Source organism: Condylostylus longicornis, unplaced genomic scaffold, assembly GCF_029603195.1.
Source record: "Condylostylus longicornis isolate FDR11 unplaced genomic scaffold, ASM2960319v2 ptg000135l, whole genome shotgun sequence".
Lineage (NCBI taxonomy): Eukaryota > Metazoa > Arthropoda > Insecta > Diptera > Dolichopodidae > Condylostylus > Condylostylus longicornis.
In genome coordinates, this window is record NW_026578103.1 from 15477544 (window position 1) to 15497847 (window position 20304).

The 20304-nt window shown below is 23.8% G+C and overlaps 1 protein-coding gene across 1 annotated transcript in view; it reads right to left on the bottom strand.

Moving 5' to 3' along the window:
- Positions 1 to 466: 466 nt before the first annotated feature.
- LOC129615216 (uncharacterized) overlaps positions 467 to 20304 on the bottom strand; it is a 79536-nt gene continuing 59698 nt past the window's right edge. Inside the window, exons 7-14 of the mRNA XM_055530317.1 lie at positions 18225 to 18734; positions 17145 to 17384; positions 16766 to 17067; positions 16524 to 16662; positions 7799 to 8077; positions 4160 to 4478; positions 2374 to 2606; positions 467 to 1960 (exon numbers count right to left, since the gene is read on the bottom strand). Coding sequence (XP_055386292.1) covers positions 836 to 1960; positions 2374 to 2606; positions 4160 to 4478; positions 7799 to 8077; positions 16524 to 16662; positions 16766 to 17067; positions 17145 to 17384; positions 18225 to 18734 — 3147 coding nt within the window. The 3' untranslated portion in view covers positions 467 to 835. The remainder of the gene's footprint in view (positions 1961 to 2373; positions 2607 to 4159; positions 4479 to 7798; positions 8078 to 16523; positions 16663 to 16765; positions 17068 to 17144; positions 17385 to 18224; positions 18735 to 20304) is intronic.

Below are 20304 nucleotides of genomic sequence, written 5' to 3' on the forward strand. Positions count from 1 at the left end.
ATATTTTGATATGAATTCGTCTAGCCTCAATTCGTCTTAAAACTCAGACCTTAATTAATATTTTACTGCATTACGTCATAGCAGTAAATTCAACCATCAGAAATGTCACATTGATTTTTTGTTTTCAATCCAGGTATGAGATCTTGTCTTGCTTTATTTTGCGTGGTGATTATAATTAAAGCTGCTGCAGTCATACCAGTTAAATTGTCAAATTAAAACATTTTTCGTATATATAGAAGACAACAATTGTTCATTTTTTATTTCACCATTTTGTTAAAATTATAAAACAATAAATTTTTTGGAAAATATTAACAAGATTTCATATTTAACTTAATTTGTAGTATACAATAAATATACAGTGGAAAAATAAATTATGATAGGTTCTATAAGGAGTTTGCTTAAAATTTTCTATCTTATAAATATAAATATTTATATGTAGGTTTGTTTGCTCTAAATATGACCAACAAAATATATGTATATATAAATATTATGAATATATAAATAAATATTTAAATTTAGATATGAGAACAAGTAGATTTAGTTTGCATTTTTTATTATATACGAGTATGCTATGTATGTACATACATAGTTTGTGTCTATATTTATAAATGTACAATATATATACATATATATATATAATAATAAATTGATTGATAATTCGATTGCTTCTAATTGATATTTTTTTCTAATTACATTTTATGTACTTATTTTTATAAATCTTTGCTCTTTTTGTTTCATTAAAAATAATTGTGTCCCACTAATATTACAAATTTTCTTTTTCTACAATGTTAAATTATATTTGATTCTTGTTATGTAATGTTACATTAATGTTACGTTATGTTTCACTTTCTGTTATTACAATTATATGATCTAATCCAATGGATTCATTTTCTAATTTTTGTTTTTCAATACTAGTTTGTGGTGTAATAACAACTTTTGGTATTGATTTTGTAGTTGTTGTTGAAATTTTTGATGGTGTTGTTGAAATATTTTCTATAGTTGCTATAGTTTTAATATCACTTTCGATTTTAGTTGTTTTTATAGTTTGATTTAATATCTTCTTTTCACTTGATATTATTGATGATACACTTGGTACATCCATTGATTTCCAATTACCAGAAGTTGCATTTAATTTCGTTTTGACTTTTGGTGTATCTTGTTCTTCTAGTGCACTTAAACTACATGTTGGTAATATTCGATGTGGAAAACGCGGTGAACCTTTGATACGTTCACGTAGTGTTATTTGATTGCTATTTTGCATTGCTATTGATGATCTTCTGCCAGCTGGTAATTGAAAATTAACTTTTGTTTCATGTGGTTTAATATATAAGTGAGTTGTTTTAAAATTTTCTTTTGATGATGTATTTTGATTATCACATAAAAATGTGGGATCAATTGTTGTACGATCAATATCAGTACTACTTTTAACTAAACTACTAACATTTGGTTCATTTAAATTTTTATTTGTGTTATAGAGTGCATTACAAGAGGCTGTTGTTTCAGATCCTGGTATTAAACGACTAAACATACCCATATGACTTTTAAATGCAGCTTTTAAACCAATTTGATTATTTGATAAACTAATTGATGAACCACGATTACTTGATGAATGACGTGAAAAAATTCCACGTATACGATTAATAATACCACCTTTATTTTCGGATGTTGCCTGTTGATGTGCTAAACGAAGATTGAGTAAATCAGCAGCTGGTAAACATACTTCTGCTACAGATCTTTTATCTTCTAAATGTGGATGTGATGAAAATGTTACTGATCTACGCATTGGAACTTGCATATATTCAGCTGATGGCCAACTTGCTCTTGGTATAACTGGTGGTAAAACTGATAATAAAAGATATGGTAAACCACCAGTTATACTTGGTGTTCTTGATTTTGGTGCTGTTGTTGGTGCACCAAAACATATTGAACCAGCTGTTTCAGCAGTTATATTAATTTCAGGCTAATTTTTTTTTTGCATTTAAAGAATAGAAAATGAAAATATAAAAATTAAATTAATTTTTTTTGCTTGTTGCATATCAGATTAAATTTCAAATTAAATATGAATCTGATGAAAAATTATGATGTGTAATCGAAGTCTGACAAATAGATCAAATCTGATGGAAAAATGGAAAACTAGCTATTTTTTTAAAAGCTAGATTTTTAAAAACTATATGGTGAAAACTCTATTTTTTAAAAAGCTTCCTCAATCAGTTGGTCTTATGTTTGATTAAAATAAAAAATTTCCCATAAAGCTGTAAAACAAATTTGATGTGTAAATGCCCATCAGATTTTATATTAAATCGTAAATTTACTCTGAAGTGTAACTGGCCCTTGGCACCTTATTTATAAAATTTAATTAATGTATGTATGTACCTTATTTTGTGGAAATAATGATGCATTCGAAGATGTACTTGCTGATGAATTTGTATCTAAAAGTTTTTCTAATCTATGGATTTCAGCATCCAATGCTAAAATTTCTCTTTTATAAACACGATTTTGTACTTCTACTCTATATTGAAGTTCACGTTTATCATCGATTACAAAACGTCTTGTATTACATTCCATTTTTAAGCCCATACTATGAATAACAGGATCAACAACATCATCTAAATTGAATATGTAAATATTAAGTATATTTTAATATGCCAATGTAAAAGGAAACAAAATGAAAAAGAAAAACCCTTAATGGAAAATGAAAACACACACACAAAAAAAAAAAAAATAAGAAAAACAATACTGACAATGACAAAAGAATGAAAAATGTAAATTAAGTTAAAAGAATCTATAATATCCTTCCTTATTATGTATGTGTGTGTGTGTGTGTGACACACTATATACATTCTATGGTTTTTATATAAATTACAAAAAGGCAAAGGTGTGTCTGTTTTTCTTTTCTCGTTTCTTTTTTTTACTTCTCATTATTTCGTCTTTTTTATTAAAGACTTTTTAATAACAGAAAAATAAAATTTACATGCCATTATGGTGATTTTGTACTTATACAATTTCCACAACAATAAAAGGTGTTAATCCTTAAGTACGCCTCATCTGTTTTCTCAATTTTTTATTTTCATTTTTGTTTTTTTTTTGTAATCGTTTTGTTATTGGCATTTTTTGTTTGTTCCTTTTCCTCTTTTACATCATTTAATTTTATATACTTACTATAAACCTGCTATAGCAGAAGCTGTATAATATATGTGTGTTATCAAATATATATATATGTATATATATAAATATATGTATAAATTTTATCATCGTATTATAATGATTTAATAATGAAAATTGTTTAGTATAATTAATTTTAATGTCAATCTGTTAAAAGAAGTGATTTACTAAACGGTATATACCGTTGACATAACCTCTTTTTCATATTATGCTATACTTGTATAATACTTAAAAAATTTTATAACCACTCTTAAAATAAGGTAACACAATCTCAGAAGTGTAATTAAGTTGTCTTTAACTTGTTATGTAATGTTAAAGGAATGTAAATTGTTAAGAGAAGAGCAATGAAGGGATGAGAGAATTAAAAGAGAATAATATTTAGTGTGAATAATAAATTCTTATTGTAATATGATGAAAACATTTGAACAGGTATAAATACGAGTACTTCGATTTTGTATACCTTTCTAGACAAGGAAAATTTTTTATTTTTCATTTCTTCTTTTTTTTTTTGTAGATATTTTTGGTTTAGGTAGGATTAAGCAGGAATAATAGATTTTAGTATTTATTCTTGTTATAAAGAGATTTTGAATAATTATTTAAGGTTCTCTCTTATTTTTTTTTTTGTAAAAAAGTAAATTTTTTTGAGGTTAAATTTATTTAAGAATATAAGAGAAAAAATAAGAAGAGATTTTAGAATTCAAGAGTATAGAAAAGAAAGAAGAGTAATTCCAAAAAGTAATTCTGTTTCTTTCTTTCTTTTTTATTTAAATTGATTAATTTAAATATTTGTATAGATTTTTTTAAATTTAACTAACTTGTTTGAATAAATTATAAAATATTGAAAAATAACAATCAAATCAATTTTAAAATTAAAATATACGCTACTTAAGAATAAAATGATTGAAAAGAAATTAATTTGATGATTTTATTTAAATAACTGCAAATATCGATTGTACTATACAAATAATATTTACAATATACATATTTATTTACTTACTTCTTGCAAGTATATCATGTAATTTTGGTATAAATAATAAACATAATGTTGCTGTTGTTGATGTTAATATTAATGTTGTTATTGTTATAAATGCTAATGTTACACGTCCTGATATTAAATTTGCTAATACAACAACAATAGCACTTGTTATTACAACACTATAAACTGAAACACCAATATATTGTGAATCATTTAATGCTGGAATTTTAACATGTCTTGTTTCCCATGCCATATAAACGCCAACAATTAATAAAAGTCCTTTATAAGCATATAAGAATCCTAACCAACCTTGTGTATGCTGTGAACGACAAACTTCAACCTGTATATAAAAATTTATTATATACTATATATATAAATATATAAAATAAATAAAATTATATGATATGAAAACAAGTATAATGTAAAAAAAAAAACAAAAAAAAAATAATAAAATAAAACTTTGTTTTTTTTTTCTCTTTCATACCATTTTTTATTTTTTCTTCTTTTGTTTATGATTTTTTTTCATTTCTTGTATTATTTTGTAAGGATCAAAACCGAAATAAGAAAAACAAGCCAAAAAATAAAATAAAATATAAAGAAAATACTAAAATTTTTATCCTTTTTGTAAGTTGATTTTATTTTTAATGTAAAGTCGAAAAAGTAAAAGTTAACATAATTGAAAGTGGAGTTAACTGTAATTTTATAAATGAATTTGTGGTTTGTTTTTCTCTTTAAATTCAGGTCAGTTTTAAAATAACCAAAACAAAATATTTGTATATGAAAATTTTTTTTGAATTTTTGTGGTTTTATATGCGATTAGTATATAGAAAGTTTAACTCTTGAAGAATGTCTTAATTTAAAAAAAAAAAATATTTTTTTAGTAATTTGTTTTTATTTTTAATGGTTTTTTCTTATTGAGCACTTAAATTCTATAAAGAGTAAGAGGTTTTTTTTTTCATAAAATTAAAAGTTTATTTAAATTGAATAAAATGCAATTATTTTATTTAAGTTTATTTGGAATTACAAAAAAAAATTGTTATAATTTTCAACAACGTATTAATTGTAGAATAATTCTAGAGCTCAATAGCTTGCATCAAAGTTCTATATGGGTAAGTTTAATGTACAACGGTTGTAATTTCCTAAATATAATTTAATCACGTATAGAAGTAATTTGCATTTTTTAAAATATTTAAACTTTAATTTGAAAAATTAATTTTTATAAATTTATTTTTTATAGGAAGATGTTTTTTAATCACAAGTTTCTTCTAAACATTTAAGTAATAATGTAAATAAAAATTTTGTAAAAAACTCTAAATTATACGTAAATTGACCAGAAAAAATTGAAAAATTTAAACACTGCCAACATTTTTTTTTGAAGTAAATAAACAAATAAATAAATATAAAGGTCTCAGCTAACAAAATTCCTATAAGTAATACATCGTTCTGTAATCTGTTGAATAAGCGTATACGAATTTGTTTTATAATTTGTATATGAAAAGTTTTCACACGCTCCACCCTATAATTTCTTGGTAAATTTTGGATATCTTAATTGTCGAAATAAGTAGCGATATTTGCGTTTCGTTAATATAATATTACAAATGTTAACATTCCTTTTGCATTGATAACAGTTACAATATTGTGCTATATAAAAAGTAGTTGAGATGAAGAATTTATTAATTCTGGCTGAAGAAAATATAAAATGAAAATTTCTTCATAAAACCGCAGAAGAAATGGAATGAGTCAAAGAAAATTAAAAAAATTTTTATCAAATTGGATATGAACCAATGATTTATTATTTTCAAGGCGGACGCTTCAGTAGCCGTAGTACAAAAATATGAAGAAGTTATTGGTAAATTGTTCTCCACATTTATTGTTACAGTAATCGACATCATTACTTTGTATTGTTTACATGCGATCATTTTTCATAAAGGGTCATACATTTTTGACACAATTAATTAAAATAGAAGAAGAATGTAATTAAAACTTTTAATTTTATTTGAAATCTAAAATATTAAGTCCTCTAAATATTCAAATTTTTTATATTTTATATAATTTTAAAGTAGACAAATGTTTTATATTTATACTAACGTAAATCAATTCTTAAATTCTTAAAGAAAACATCACAAAAACATGTACAAATAAAATTTGCGTATATCCGTTCAAATGTTATACAATTGTATAAAATTTGATTGCAATAAGAAATTCATTTTGATAAAAATAAAAAATAACATAAATAAGAAAAATACATTTTAATCTGTTACATTTGATTAGATTTCGAAACTGAAATACCTGTATTGAATTAAAATTATATTATCATTTTTTTTTGAAAAGAAAATTTTATATGCTGTCTAGCCGTATATTTCAGGAATTCTGTCAATTCAAAAGAAATAAATCAAAATTTATTTCAAGATATTGAAATTTATTTTTTTTTTCCTTTTTTGAATAATAAAGTATGTATTATGTAAGAGAATATAAAAATAACGAAAATTGGTAGAGAGTTGTTCCTGTCAACTCTTTAATAGCTTTACGAAATAAATGACTGTCAGGGTTGAATGAGAATTGCAATATCTTCATAACTCATAAAGTGCATATTTCTTCAACTATAATAAGGCTTTTTAAATAGTAGGATTCCATTTGCAACTTTTCGCTACAGAAGATTTTCTGTAATAGTAAAGATCTTCTGTAATGAATTTGTATGGTATTCACTGACATGTACTCATATTACAGAATTTTGAATAAATTTCTTATTTATGTAGGGACTCAGAGTAATTTCGTTGATGATTTACTTAAATGACATTATTTCTGGAACTTGCAACGAGATGCGATAGTTGTACACAATTGCAAATTAATTTTTATAGTAGTACTTTTTGCTACTAAAACTTTTTGCTTGAGATTTTGGAGCTGCAGCCTTAATATAGTTCCTGAATTGTGGGTTCATATTAATTTTAATATTATATGGCAGCTTATTCAGCCTATAATTAGATCGTATTGATTTTAAAAAGACGAAGTATACATATATAATCACCAAGGGATTATATTTATAAGCGTTACAAATGAATACATTTCCAACTTCTTACACGAAACAAGTTTGTTTGAATATTAAAAATTCATATAAAATTTATTTTAATATATGTATATGTATGTGTTGTACAAGTGAATATTGTATATGAATGTATAACATTCATCTACTTATATTCAATATAGAATTTAACATTTAAATAACCTTTATCCTTTTTTCAAGAAGAAGAAAATCTGATTGAATATAAAATAAGAAAAATAAAAATAGACATTGTCATTTTTTTAAGCTTCCGAAAATTGTTACAAAACAAACATTCATATACATATGTACATATATTCTCCTTCAAGCAACAATTGCTATACATACAGACACACACGCCCATATATAAATAATACCATAAAATATTGAAAATGTAATCAATACTATTATAATAATTTTTTAATGTAAATATAATACAAGCATTATAAGTATGTATGGCATAATATTTGTAAAAAATTTTGTATTCAAATAAAATTATTTATTAATCAATATTTTGAAAAAAATAAAAATATATTCTTATGCATTATTATATTGTACATAGAAATTAGATACATATACATATATATATATATATATAGATATTTATATAGATATTTATATACCTGTGGCTGATAAACAACACTTCTGTCAGTTGAACTGATTTCTAATGTTAAATTATTCAAATGTCGTTCAATTGGATCCATAACAATCCATAATGTTACAACAAGACCATCTAAAATCAGTAGAGCACATACAAGTGATATCAATTGTGTATCCTGTAACATTTTATCCTTACAAACACCACTTCCTGAACGTGTAAATATACGATGTACACGATATGTTTTAGCAAACATTGAACCGAATGCTAAAGAAAATCCTGCCGATAGCAGATATACTCGTGCCTTTAAGTAAAAAAAAAATTAAATATAAGTTTTCTGTTTTTTTTTTTCTTTCCTTTTCTCTCTTATTTCATTATGTTTTTTTTTAAATTATAGAATTTTTGAATTTTTTTTTTCTCGACTTGTTTTCTTATTTTCTTTTTCATATTTTAAATAAAATGTAAAATAATATTATAACAATAAAATATACAAAAATATAATAGGGGAGAAAATATAAAAAACAAAAAGAGAAATTAAAATGGAAAAAAGTTAAATAGGAAAAAAAAAGAGAAATATGAAAACAATAACATGGTCCCGATCACATGAAGTGAGCAAATAAATGACATTGTGTACTCATGTATGTAAATGTTTGATATAACGGACAGTTTAAAAAGTCGGGCGGGGGAGAATAGAGAAAAGAAACTAATGAAATGAGTTGTAGTGTAGTACTGTTATTAATTTTACAGAAATTTTTGTAGAGAAAAGAAAAATTTCAAGGTTTTAAATAGTGTAAATTTTCTCATTTTTGTTTGCTCTTTATTTTTAATTTTTACAATATTAAACTCATTTAAATTTGTGAACATTTCAGAATAACTATTAAAAACATTTTATTTTAAAGGATTTATAGAGTATATATGTAAGAATAAATGTACTGAAGGATTTGTGAGAATTTAACAACATGGATAAAAATAATTTTGTTTCGAATTTCATGTTATGAATATTTTTATGTATTTTATTTTTTCTCTACTTTATTTTTATTATTGTAATATTTTTTTCATTTAAAGTTTTTGGTCTTTAAATGCTTCGGGCAATCAGTGAATAATTCTGTTTCATTACATACTTACAAAGTTAAAAATTTTTGTTAAAAATAAGAAATTAAAAAAATAATTATTTTTAATATATTTGTGTATATAATAGGAAGTGTTTATTTATTTATGTAATTATTTTGTAAATATAAATTGTAATGTTACATTTAAGTAGAATAGATCATATTTCTATTTAATTTATTTTTTCTGATTTAAAAAAAAATTGCATATATTACGGGGCAATCATAAGGGGGTGATTTAAAAATACTATAACATAAATAATTTTATTTTGCGTGTTCATTGAAAAAAAATTTCATATTATGTTAAGGAATTATAATTATATTTACTCACTATTATTTATTGTTATATTTTGCAATATTATATTTGTATAAAAAATTGTAAAGGGTACCTCTATAACATGCCTTTTAAAATATCTTTTAACATTAATGAATTTAATATGTTTACTATTGCATGTATGTATATAGTATCAGACATTAATAAATGACGCACAATGGTAATGTTTGTGTTATGTAGTATAACTATAATTGACATTTAAGCATTAAAAGCACTTAACAATTTTCGACAATCTATATACATATACGATCTGTGCGTATTCTGTTTTAAGTACAATTTCTCTTTCTTTTATATAATTTTCTAAAAGAGTAAATAATTATAGATATCTCTTTGAAATTTAAATGTTTCGAAAATCATGTAAAAGCATATTAATTTAATTATATTTCTTTTTGTATAATATTATTTAGGCAATTAACTGTTAAAACTTGAATTTTGCAAATAAATTCAATTATGCTGTATTTTTATTGTACATACACTTAAAGTTGGCATATCTACATAATAAAAATTTAAATGTCTAACAAGTTAAAAAGTCAAAGACATTTGAAGAGAATATAGAAAAAATTTTTCTTTTATAGTTTGGAAAGAATTTTTCGACATAAAAACTTTTCAAATTATGTAATTTTTAGGACTTTAACATGTCATAACTTTCAAAAGTGTAGGGTGATGATTGAGAAGTTTCTTCAAGGGAAATAAGTTTTTCAAAAAAAATTATCTAATTGTATTCAAGAGTACACTCTTTGTGAATAGTATAAAGGAAGAAAGTATCTTAACAAATGCATGTTCGTCAAAATAACAAAGTAATAAAAGTTTACCTTTTCAGCTAATTTTCTTTGTAATCGCAAACTAAAACTAAATTGCGCTCATTTTTCTTAAAATTTCTCATAAAAATTGTATAGACTATAGGGAAAAATATTTTTATACAAATAAGCTGTTGTACAATTTTGAATGTAATTTTATTTAAAATACTTCTTTTAGACTAAAATTATTATAAAATTTTATTACCTTTCTCTTTCAATATCTTTTGTTAACAAAAATTGAACATTTAAGGCTATTATATTGCTTCTTAATACAAAGCATTAAATTTTAATTACACATTATTAACCAAGAAAAAAAAAGAAATATATTCTAACTTATAAAATTTTGGAGAAAAAGAAAAAACAAAGGAATTCTTTTAATTAATCAAAATATTTCGGACTTTTTTCATAGTCTAGACTATAGACATCTGTTGCTCAAATATACTCAAAACACAAAAAAAAAGTATGAGTAAATCTTAAAGGTTTGAATATTAATGATCTTGTTCTTGGATTTCAAATTCTAATTTAAATTTCTTTTCTTTAAATTGGACAATTTTCTTATATAGATTTTCTAAGAAAAAGTATTCTGACGTCAAACACTAAAATCTTAACACTTTATTTTCACCATGAACAGAACTCTTTGTCATAATATACCCAATTTATATCTACAGGTATATACATAACATAAAATATATTTTTATTTGTTTGTTTGTTTGTTTCTACTCATTCTGGGTTGACGCAATATGACTGGTAAAATATTTTAAAATAAATTTTTGAATGCCAATTTTTTGGTTGCTTTATATTATATAAAATCTAATTTATGCATAAGTTTATGCTGATTCCCTTTTCTGTAATAACTCTTTAAATGGTGAATATAAGAAAAAAAAAAATTCTATTTTGCTTTTGATGCTTGTTTTGTTTTTTTTTTTTTATTTAACACTGCTATACATTGTGTATAACAAATTTTCAAAAGAATTTAACGAATTATCATAATATAAAAATATATAGAGAGAAAATGCTCGCATCATATTCGCAAATCACAAAATCAAAACAAACAAACAAATAAAAAAATAAAACGTCATGTTTACAATCTGCTTTAAAGGTTTTATTGCCATATTTATAACATTTTTGTTGAGAGAATCCTTCATTTTTTATATTATGCATATATAATTTTCTCATTTTTCCAAATTTTCCCCCTCTTCACCTACGCATTACACATAATTTTCATATTTTATACTGTATACGCGTTTTTATATAGTGTACTCTTTCTACATCAGTTAATATTAAAAAAAAAAAAATGTTCACCTCGTTTATTTAGCGAATGAAGACAAGTGTATGTAAATATACAAACAAAAAATATGAAAGAAAGAAGACAAAAACAGAAATTATAATAAAAAAAATAAAAAAATTAAATAAAAACATAAAACGTATATAATAATAATATTGAAGGTGAAGGATGAACATGTAAAAAAGTTAAACTTTTTAAAAGACAAAAAAAGGATGAGGGAAAACAGAAAAATGATTTTTTTTTTCCAATTTTTTTTTATTTTATATTTACTGAAAATGATTTTTTAAATGGAAAGGAAAATATTTCATTTCCCTTTTAAATTTTGTGTATTGACACAAGATCTAAAATTTTGAATTACGAGCATAAATATCGTAAATAGTAGATGAAGAGCTTTAAATTTTACATCACGTTTCATTTTTCATTTTTGATTTGTGTTAATTTAATAATTTGGTCATTCATCATCCATCTCTCGTGTATTTAATTAAAGTATTTATTGAAATGTTGTCAAGCTTACTTTTATTATACAAACTTTTATCAAGTTTTAGAATCTTAAATACAGCTAGCATTAAAAATTTCCGATCATATTATATGAATACGATTCAAACTTCGGATTGTCTTGCGTTAAGTACTCTATACGTCGCAACTCGCATATATGATATATCGGACATGACACGAAAAAATTTGTTAATATTCTTAAAATCTCTAGTGTTTTTAGTTTCCTGAGAAATCTTTTCAAACACTATTTGCATATTTTCGATTGGAGTTCAAAGTACATTATTAACAATTAATTACTTGTTAATATGAACGTTATTATTGTCTAATATAAAAATATCTGATTTAAACTGAATAGGTCTTCTTTCAAAGCTGTAAATCGTGGTTTGAAATTGAGATGAAATTGAAAATTATGACACAAAATATTTTCCGTCCTTCCAATATTTTAATTTCAAATGAATTATTTATACAAGACTCTTTGTCCGCTACTTGATTGGCGAAAAGCTCGATTTCGAATTTATTTTTTAAGGAATGATTGTTTAATGTACTTTAAATTATATTTAGACTTAGTCTAAAGTTTATTGGTTATTAGTAGTTAATATAATAAAAATGTATATTAGAATGACAGATTGATCATCTCAGTATTTTCAATATCAATGTTTGAAATAATGACAACGTAAGTTGAAAATGTCAAATTAATTTTTTCTCTCTTCAAATCTCTTTTGCTATATTGAACAATAATTATAATAATATTCAATAACTTTCATAATTATTTTATTAAAATTATTATAGAAGCAGAATTTTAATTTAATTAAAATTAAAATTTAATTAAAATTATTGTGTCCGATAATTAGATTTTAAATAATTTAAAGTTATTTCATTGATACGATCTATGTATAAATAAAATATTACACCAAGAAATCTTTGAAATAAATTTGTAAATAGTCTAAACCTTTATAATCAAAATGCAAACTAAATTGTATTTATAGCATATAGGAAGAGACTGAACAAATTTGTTTGGAATAATAAAGTAATATTGGTAAAGAGACATTTAGTGCGCCCTCGATTGGCGCTGAATTTAATATTTAGTTGTAAAACGTTTCCATAAATCATAAATTGAAAGTGATTTACTACAAATAAGATTTTTAATAAACATAATTATTAATTGATACGAACATTTACGGACCACTCACCCATAGACTTTGTATTAATATTAAAGTATATGGGGAAAAATCTGTTATTCAAGTAAGTTTGTATTGTACCTACATTTTCTTAAAACAAAACATAAAAAGACATAAATTTAAAATTTAAATTTTCTTATAAATGCTGTGAAAAAGACCTTAAAAAATATTTGGGTCATAAAAAGAAAATGTTGGTATCAAATAAAAACATACATTTTAGTTTTTGAATAACTTTTAAGTCAAAGTAACTTTTATGTGTATAATATGTGGTAGGTATAGTGGTTTTCTCGCAAGTGAGAAATTATGTGGTTATAAAAAGGATTTTTTTTTGTTAATTCATTCACCACATTGTCATATCGTTGATATGGTCGTAAATGTTGTATGTTAATATATACGAGTAGGTGTTTATTATAATTTATAGGTATGTATACATGTTTATCTAATATTATGTATTGACAAGATGATTTAACTTTAAGTAAAAATTATTGCCGCAATCCTATCAAATGTATTCTTATTAGTATTAATAAGAATTGTAGTCTTTACTAATAATTATAATATGCTGAAATATAATTTTAGAAAAAATGTTTTTAAATTCGGTTTACTAGCAATTACCAGCATTTTATTCAAATGAGCCTTTGTTATTATATATCAGATATTATGTTCAGAAAGACTTAAACTAAAGACTTATGTTCAGAAAGATTTTAATTCAGTTGTTTTAAATATTTAGAATTATTGGATAATGCACTTCCCCGTTTAAAAGTTATAGCCTCTCAAGGATCTATATATGCAATTTTTTCACCATTAATTGTAACAAAAATACAAACATTTTTTTTAATTCCGCAAAAGCAGAAAGCTACCACAAGATGCTTTCTTTATTATACCCTCACAGTTAAGTTTTAGATGTATAAAATGTCCGCAAAAGTTTTGAAAATTTTTGCATAATCGAAAAGGTAATGGTACATGCCATACGATTAAAATGAATAATCATTTTTTTTAAATCACTAAATCATTAATCCTAAAAGTATGCAATAAATTTATATATTTTTATATTGCAATATATAAATAAAAGTAATTTCTGAAATATTTTTAAAAGCAGTTCATCACTTGTACAAGGGAAAAGAGCTTCTTTATGTGAGTAATGCCTTGTTTTTTTCATTTATTTCATTTTCAAAATTCTAGTATTGTTGGCATGACACTATGACTTTTTATTTTGATAATTTTAGTTTCTCAAATTCGTTATATAAATCAAATTTATTACTAAATTCATTTGTACATTGAAAACAAGTTTGAGAAACTTAAATTTCAAAATTTAATGGTAAAATTTAAAAGTCCATGATAAAATGTTCAATTAACACAACAATTTCAAAATTTTATACAAGTTTAATATTTTTTTGTTTAATACAATTTAAAAGTTCAATTATTTCGAATTGAACAGTTTTTACATTTTAAACACATAAAAATCTCACGTTAATTAAATTTATGTTGATGAACTTTTACATTTTATAAATAATTGTAATAAAAAAAGGTGAAAAAGTAAAATAACACTTAATTAAATTTTAATTTTTAGCAATAAATTTGCTTTTAACCCTTAAATTTTTTATTTTTTATGCCAATTTATTTCCATATAAAATGATAGAAAAATAAAATTAAAGAGCAAAACAATTTTCCTCTTATGCTATTATGTCAAATACCTTTAACATGGACGATCTGGTGACAAACGATTGCAAACAGAAAATGCCATAAACAAAAATGAAAAATCAATTTTTTTTTTTGATTTTTGTTCTTATGAAGTTTTCCTTGCTATAATTTTTACATTATATTTACCGTTATACAGAAATTGCATCGAAAATGCACATTAACTGCCTGAATTACAACTAAAATTTTCATTCGTGAATATTTGAATACCCAGGACGTTCTATGAACATTTATATCCTTACAATTACATTTGACATTTTCATATACGATTCTTATATATTATATTGTGTATAGTCATTCAACTAATTAAGATTCAGGGTAAAAGTGTAAGACTAACAGAAAAAAACCAATTATAAAATTTTTGTTCCTCTTTTTATTCACAAATTATGTAAATCATCGTAAACGAAAATAAATAATAATTGAAATCATAAAAGTCCTCTATAAAATTTGTGTGCATTGTTTGTATAATGCCAAACATAAACCAACGATAATTGTAGGTATACACCGAATAAACTGGTTTGTAAAGTAGCACATTTATATGATAATGTGAGGGAGGAAAAGAGCTTTTAGAGTTTGAAGTTCGAAAATGAAATTCTAATTAAATTATTTATTAATAAGTTTTGTTATTAATATACTCGTAATTGCGAAAGAAATTAAAAAAAAAGAAATAAACTTGCTTAAGTTAATCTAAAAAATAAATTTAGTAATATATTTTTCGATTCGAGCTTTAATATAACGGTAAATTTTCCTGTAACTTATTGATATAGAAAAATGTATACATCATAAACTTTCTGCGTTTGGTTAACTCACATATGTCTGAAGGTTTCAGCACAATAAACGTGACAAAAATCTGAAATTTTTGCAACTTTTCAGGCAGTAGATGAACGAAGAGAGACGAAGAGAAATATTTTTAATTTATTAAATTACTTTTCAAGCTTAAGTCACCGTTAATGATTCATATATAAATAAATAACCTACCTATTGTATACACAATACGGTCGGTAAAAATAGTATAGATTAGTTTTGCACTTAAAAAAATCTCATCTGATTTAATTAAATTGTGTGAGCTTGTGTAATGGTACCGAATTAATTTAATAATATTATGGCCAACAAAATGATCGTGATGAAAAATCAGATTGAATATAAAAAATTTTATATTTTTTAAATGAATGGTGATGACTGGAAAAGTGAAACAAATGCTTACATAAATTTGAGATTTGTTAATTAGTTCCTTTGTAGAAATTTTCTTTTCTGAACATAATTACGAGTATGCTTTCAAAATGTTTGTGTCGTCACAAGTATACTGTGGATTTTAAGGTTAACTATTGAACTTATATTATTGATGGGTACCTTAATGCTTTAACAAATTAATATGTTTACGATCGAGTGAAGGAGAAGTAGAAATTTTTTGAATTAAGAAATATTTTATGCTAGTTTTATTGTTGACACTCAAATAATTTTTCAAATAATTTTTTAAAAACATTAGAAATCATGTATTCAGCCCGTAACTTTTTTTTCTACTTGAATTTTTCAATACAAATCTTTAATTTGTATAATATAGGAAGCTCGGACTAGATATGCACTCGTATATATGTACATACAATAATAAAATAATAATAAATGGGTAAAGAAGAACTAATATCAAAAAAATATTTTCATAATGTATGGGAACCGGTAGCCATGTTAAATTCTCTTAAATATTTTCTATATATTTTTTTTAAAATTTGACGCATTTTTATCTATTATATGTTGGTTATAGGCTGTCTTTAAATATATTGCAGAAAAAGCATACTAATTAAAATTAATTTCAATATATGTACATACACACATACATATATACTATACACATAATATACTCACCGTGCACACTGTTGCAAAAGCATTTTCAGAATGTGGAAGTGTTGCAAAATCTAATCCTAAAAGTATAACTGCCATATAGACTAAAATACATCCAAATGCTGTGATATTACTTAATTTGGGGCTTGAAAGTTTAATAGCTCTATATTAAAATTGTAAATTGGAAAAAAATTTTTAATGTATTTTTTAATTCATTTTGCAAAGTCAACATAATAAAAAAAAAAATGTGTGTAATTCAAACCTACTTAAGTTTTCGGAAATGTAAATTAAATGCTAAAAAAGCTATAGACAATGCTATTCCAAATGATGAAATCGTTGCAATTGTATAAAATGCTAATGGTGCAATTGTTACTACTCTCAATTTGAAAATTCTTTTTGCTATCGGTATTTGACCACTATGCCATTTTATTGTTTTACAATTTGGACAGTGAAAATCTAAATTTCTTTCAGCTGGATAATATAATGCAACAGGTTCTAAAGTACCTTTTTGTATTTGATAAAATGCTGTTGTACCAATTCGATCAGGTCCACTAAATGATACTGGTCCCTAAGAAATTAATAATTTTTCTTTTCTTCTTTACTATTTTTTAAGAAAAAGTAATTAAATTTAATGGGTATACATACGGAAACACCAAGAAAATTAAGTTTTCCTATTTGTTGTAAAAATTCTAATGCCATATCATATCTAGTATAATCAAAATTATCTAATTTTGATTGATTTTTTGTTTGACTTTTCCAATGATCTTCAGCTCCACGTAATGCAAGTGCTATTGCCCATACAGCATCATAAGTTTGCGGTGCATATTTTGACATTGGTTTTGGTACTTTCATTAAATTTAATTCATTCAAAAACATTTCATTGTTCTATAAATATAAAAATAAAAAAAAAAAACATATTTGTTATTAAGGGAATATTGAATGGCATTTGATTCAATAAGATTTGAAATGTAATACAGCACGTAATGTCGCACCTGCAGAATAAAATTATTAGATATTTATGATATTAGAAAATAGCTTCAGTTTTTAAGAATATTTTTAAGAATATTAATTTACTACATTTTTTAAATAAAAGTACCTCAAGGAAAGATTTCCTAGCCATAACATAAAATGTGCATTCAGTTAAGCTAAACACTTTTGAATCACATATTATCAAATTGATTTATCGCTGAACGACTTTTTTCTCAGAGTGCTTAAAGTTTATAAGTTTTGTTTTTATTTTCACATTGACAATTATTTGGCATTTAAGGGGATAATTTGGCATGCATTAGAGCACTTGACTTAAATTGTAGTGAAGCTATTGTAATGGATTTCAATTTAGAACTAGTCGGCGACATATTTTTTTACAACAAAAAATTGCTCACATTTTTACCAAAAATATTGCAAAACCCTCAATGTAAAGTAAATGGAAGTGGGTACAGAATAGTGCTATCATTATTTCATTTTTATAATATTTTGTATTGTTGCAGTGTTATTTTACAGGTGCGATATACATACTTATATGCACATTGAATACAAAAATTTCTATTTATAAATTTTCTAAATATGGAATAAATTCATGTATGTACATGTAATTTATATTCATACATGCCTACTTAAATTCCAATAAAATAAGAAATTTCATTATATATTTATAAAGATTTTGCGTGAGATTTTACACGCAAAATACATAAAAAATAAAAAAGAAAAACAAAAATTTTATGTTACCAATCCGCTGAGACCAATCTGATTGCCAACAATACTATTATGACTGGAAACAATAATAAGATTTTCAACAGCTTCCATCAATTGATTATGAAAACAATCTGCATTATAAGGCAATCCAGATGAAATATATCCGGTCGATGATGAGGTTGATGATGATGATGATGATGTTTTTGTTGTTGTAGTTGTTGCCGTTGCAGTCGGTGTTGTTGTTGCTGTAGCAGTTCTTATTGTAGCTGTAGTTGCTGTTCCTGTTTTTATTATTGTAGATGAACTAGTTTTTACCGGAAATTTTTCATTTGACCCAGAAGAAGTTGATGATGATGATGATGATTCAATAAATGATGTTAATGATGATAATATTGATTTTTTATCTAACCATGGTGGACTCATACTTTCATGTAATATCCATGCATAATCAGCACCAAACATACCAAGTTTATAGGCTTCACAGAATATTTTTGGTGCAAGTTCCTTTGAGAAACTTCCAATAATAATACGTGTATCAAGATCCTTTTTTAGTTTTGTTTTTTTGTTGTGTTTGTTATTTTTTGATTTGGTTGTGGTTTTTGGTTGGTTCATTCCATTTAAGAAAGAAAAGTTAAGAATTATAAATAAAAAAGGATAAAATGTTTAGCTTTTCTCTTTATTATTATTATTTTTTATTTTTCTTTTAAAAAGAAAGAAAAAGTTTTTAAAAGTTTTTGATTCAAAAAATTGAATTATTCAAAAGAAAAATAAATAAACGCTTTTATATAGCTATATATACCTACATAATGAATAAATAGTATGTAATTATATGTTCATGTATGTTAAACTTTTGATGATCATAATATCAAGAAAATTATAGAGCTTGTAATGACAGTTTATACTTCTTAAGGAACTTTTTCAAATTAAATTGTTTGAAGTTTTCGAATTTCTGTTTTATTTTTATATTAATAAAGTATATAACATAACGAGTTAGTTATGTTCTAAAATACAATTTCAATTATTTTAAATATTTCCCTCGTAAACAACTATTATACGAGCAAGTATTGCGAGTATATTAGTTCTTAAAGGAGAATAATGAATATAAACAAGGATATTATTAAAGAAATTTAATCATGGACATTAAGTATAATATTTTTAAAAGATTTAGGATTTCATACAAACAATTTTTCTTTTAATAATAGACAAAAGTTTCACACTTTTTACCACATTTCCAAAAAAATTTAATATAATTTGATTCTGTCGGTCCACCCTTGTTTTCAAATTCCTAAATTCTTGAAAATTTTTTATATGCACATTGTTATCGCTATGAAGCCTATTTTCGTTTAAGCCAATCAGGGTGGCTCAAATATGCAATTCTTTAACAATATTCACTATAACGAGAATACAAAATTGTTTGAAATTTCGCAAGAAAAATTTAAAAATTTTTTTTTTTAGTTTCAGGCATTAATAAATTTTTAATAATTTCATTTGAAGAAAATGTCTTTCTAAATCCCCCCTCTTCTCTCTAGAGTTGCCGACTCTGAAAGTGATCAAGATTTTAAATTTTAGCAGCTCATATTTTGTTCTCATCCTAAATGATATGCAATAATTATCACGTATTAATGCACGAATTTTATAAAATTAGAAAAATGTAACAACATTATAATTACAGAACATGGGTTTAAAACAAAAGTATGTAATTTCACTTGGAAATATGCTACGTTACAAATCTTTGGTTTGATCCAAATTCAATAATAAGAGTATGTAATATTAATGCTTTAATCATATACTCAAATTTAGTTTCTTATTAAATATCTTGTGTATAAATCTCAAAGTTATTAGAAGACTTAAAATTTAATTGCCCTATAATAGAAAAACAAAGAATTTAACAATAAATTGGTTAAATTTTCTACATTAATTATACTTGTACGAACGTATGTTCGAAGAGTATACTAAATTTACCTTACCATTTGTAATGCTGAAAAATAAAGGTGCGAGATAAGTATATGTCTTTAATCTGCGTCAAAATCTTAGTCGACTTAACTTTGTCTGTCAACGATAACTCAAAAACTAATTGAGCTAAGTTCACAAAATTTTAACAAATGATTTTTTA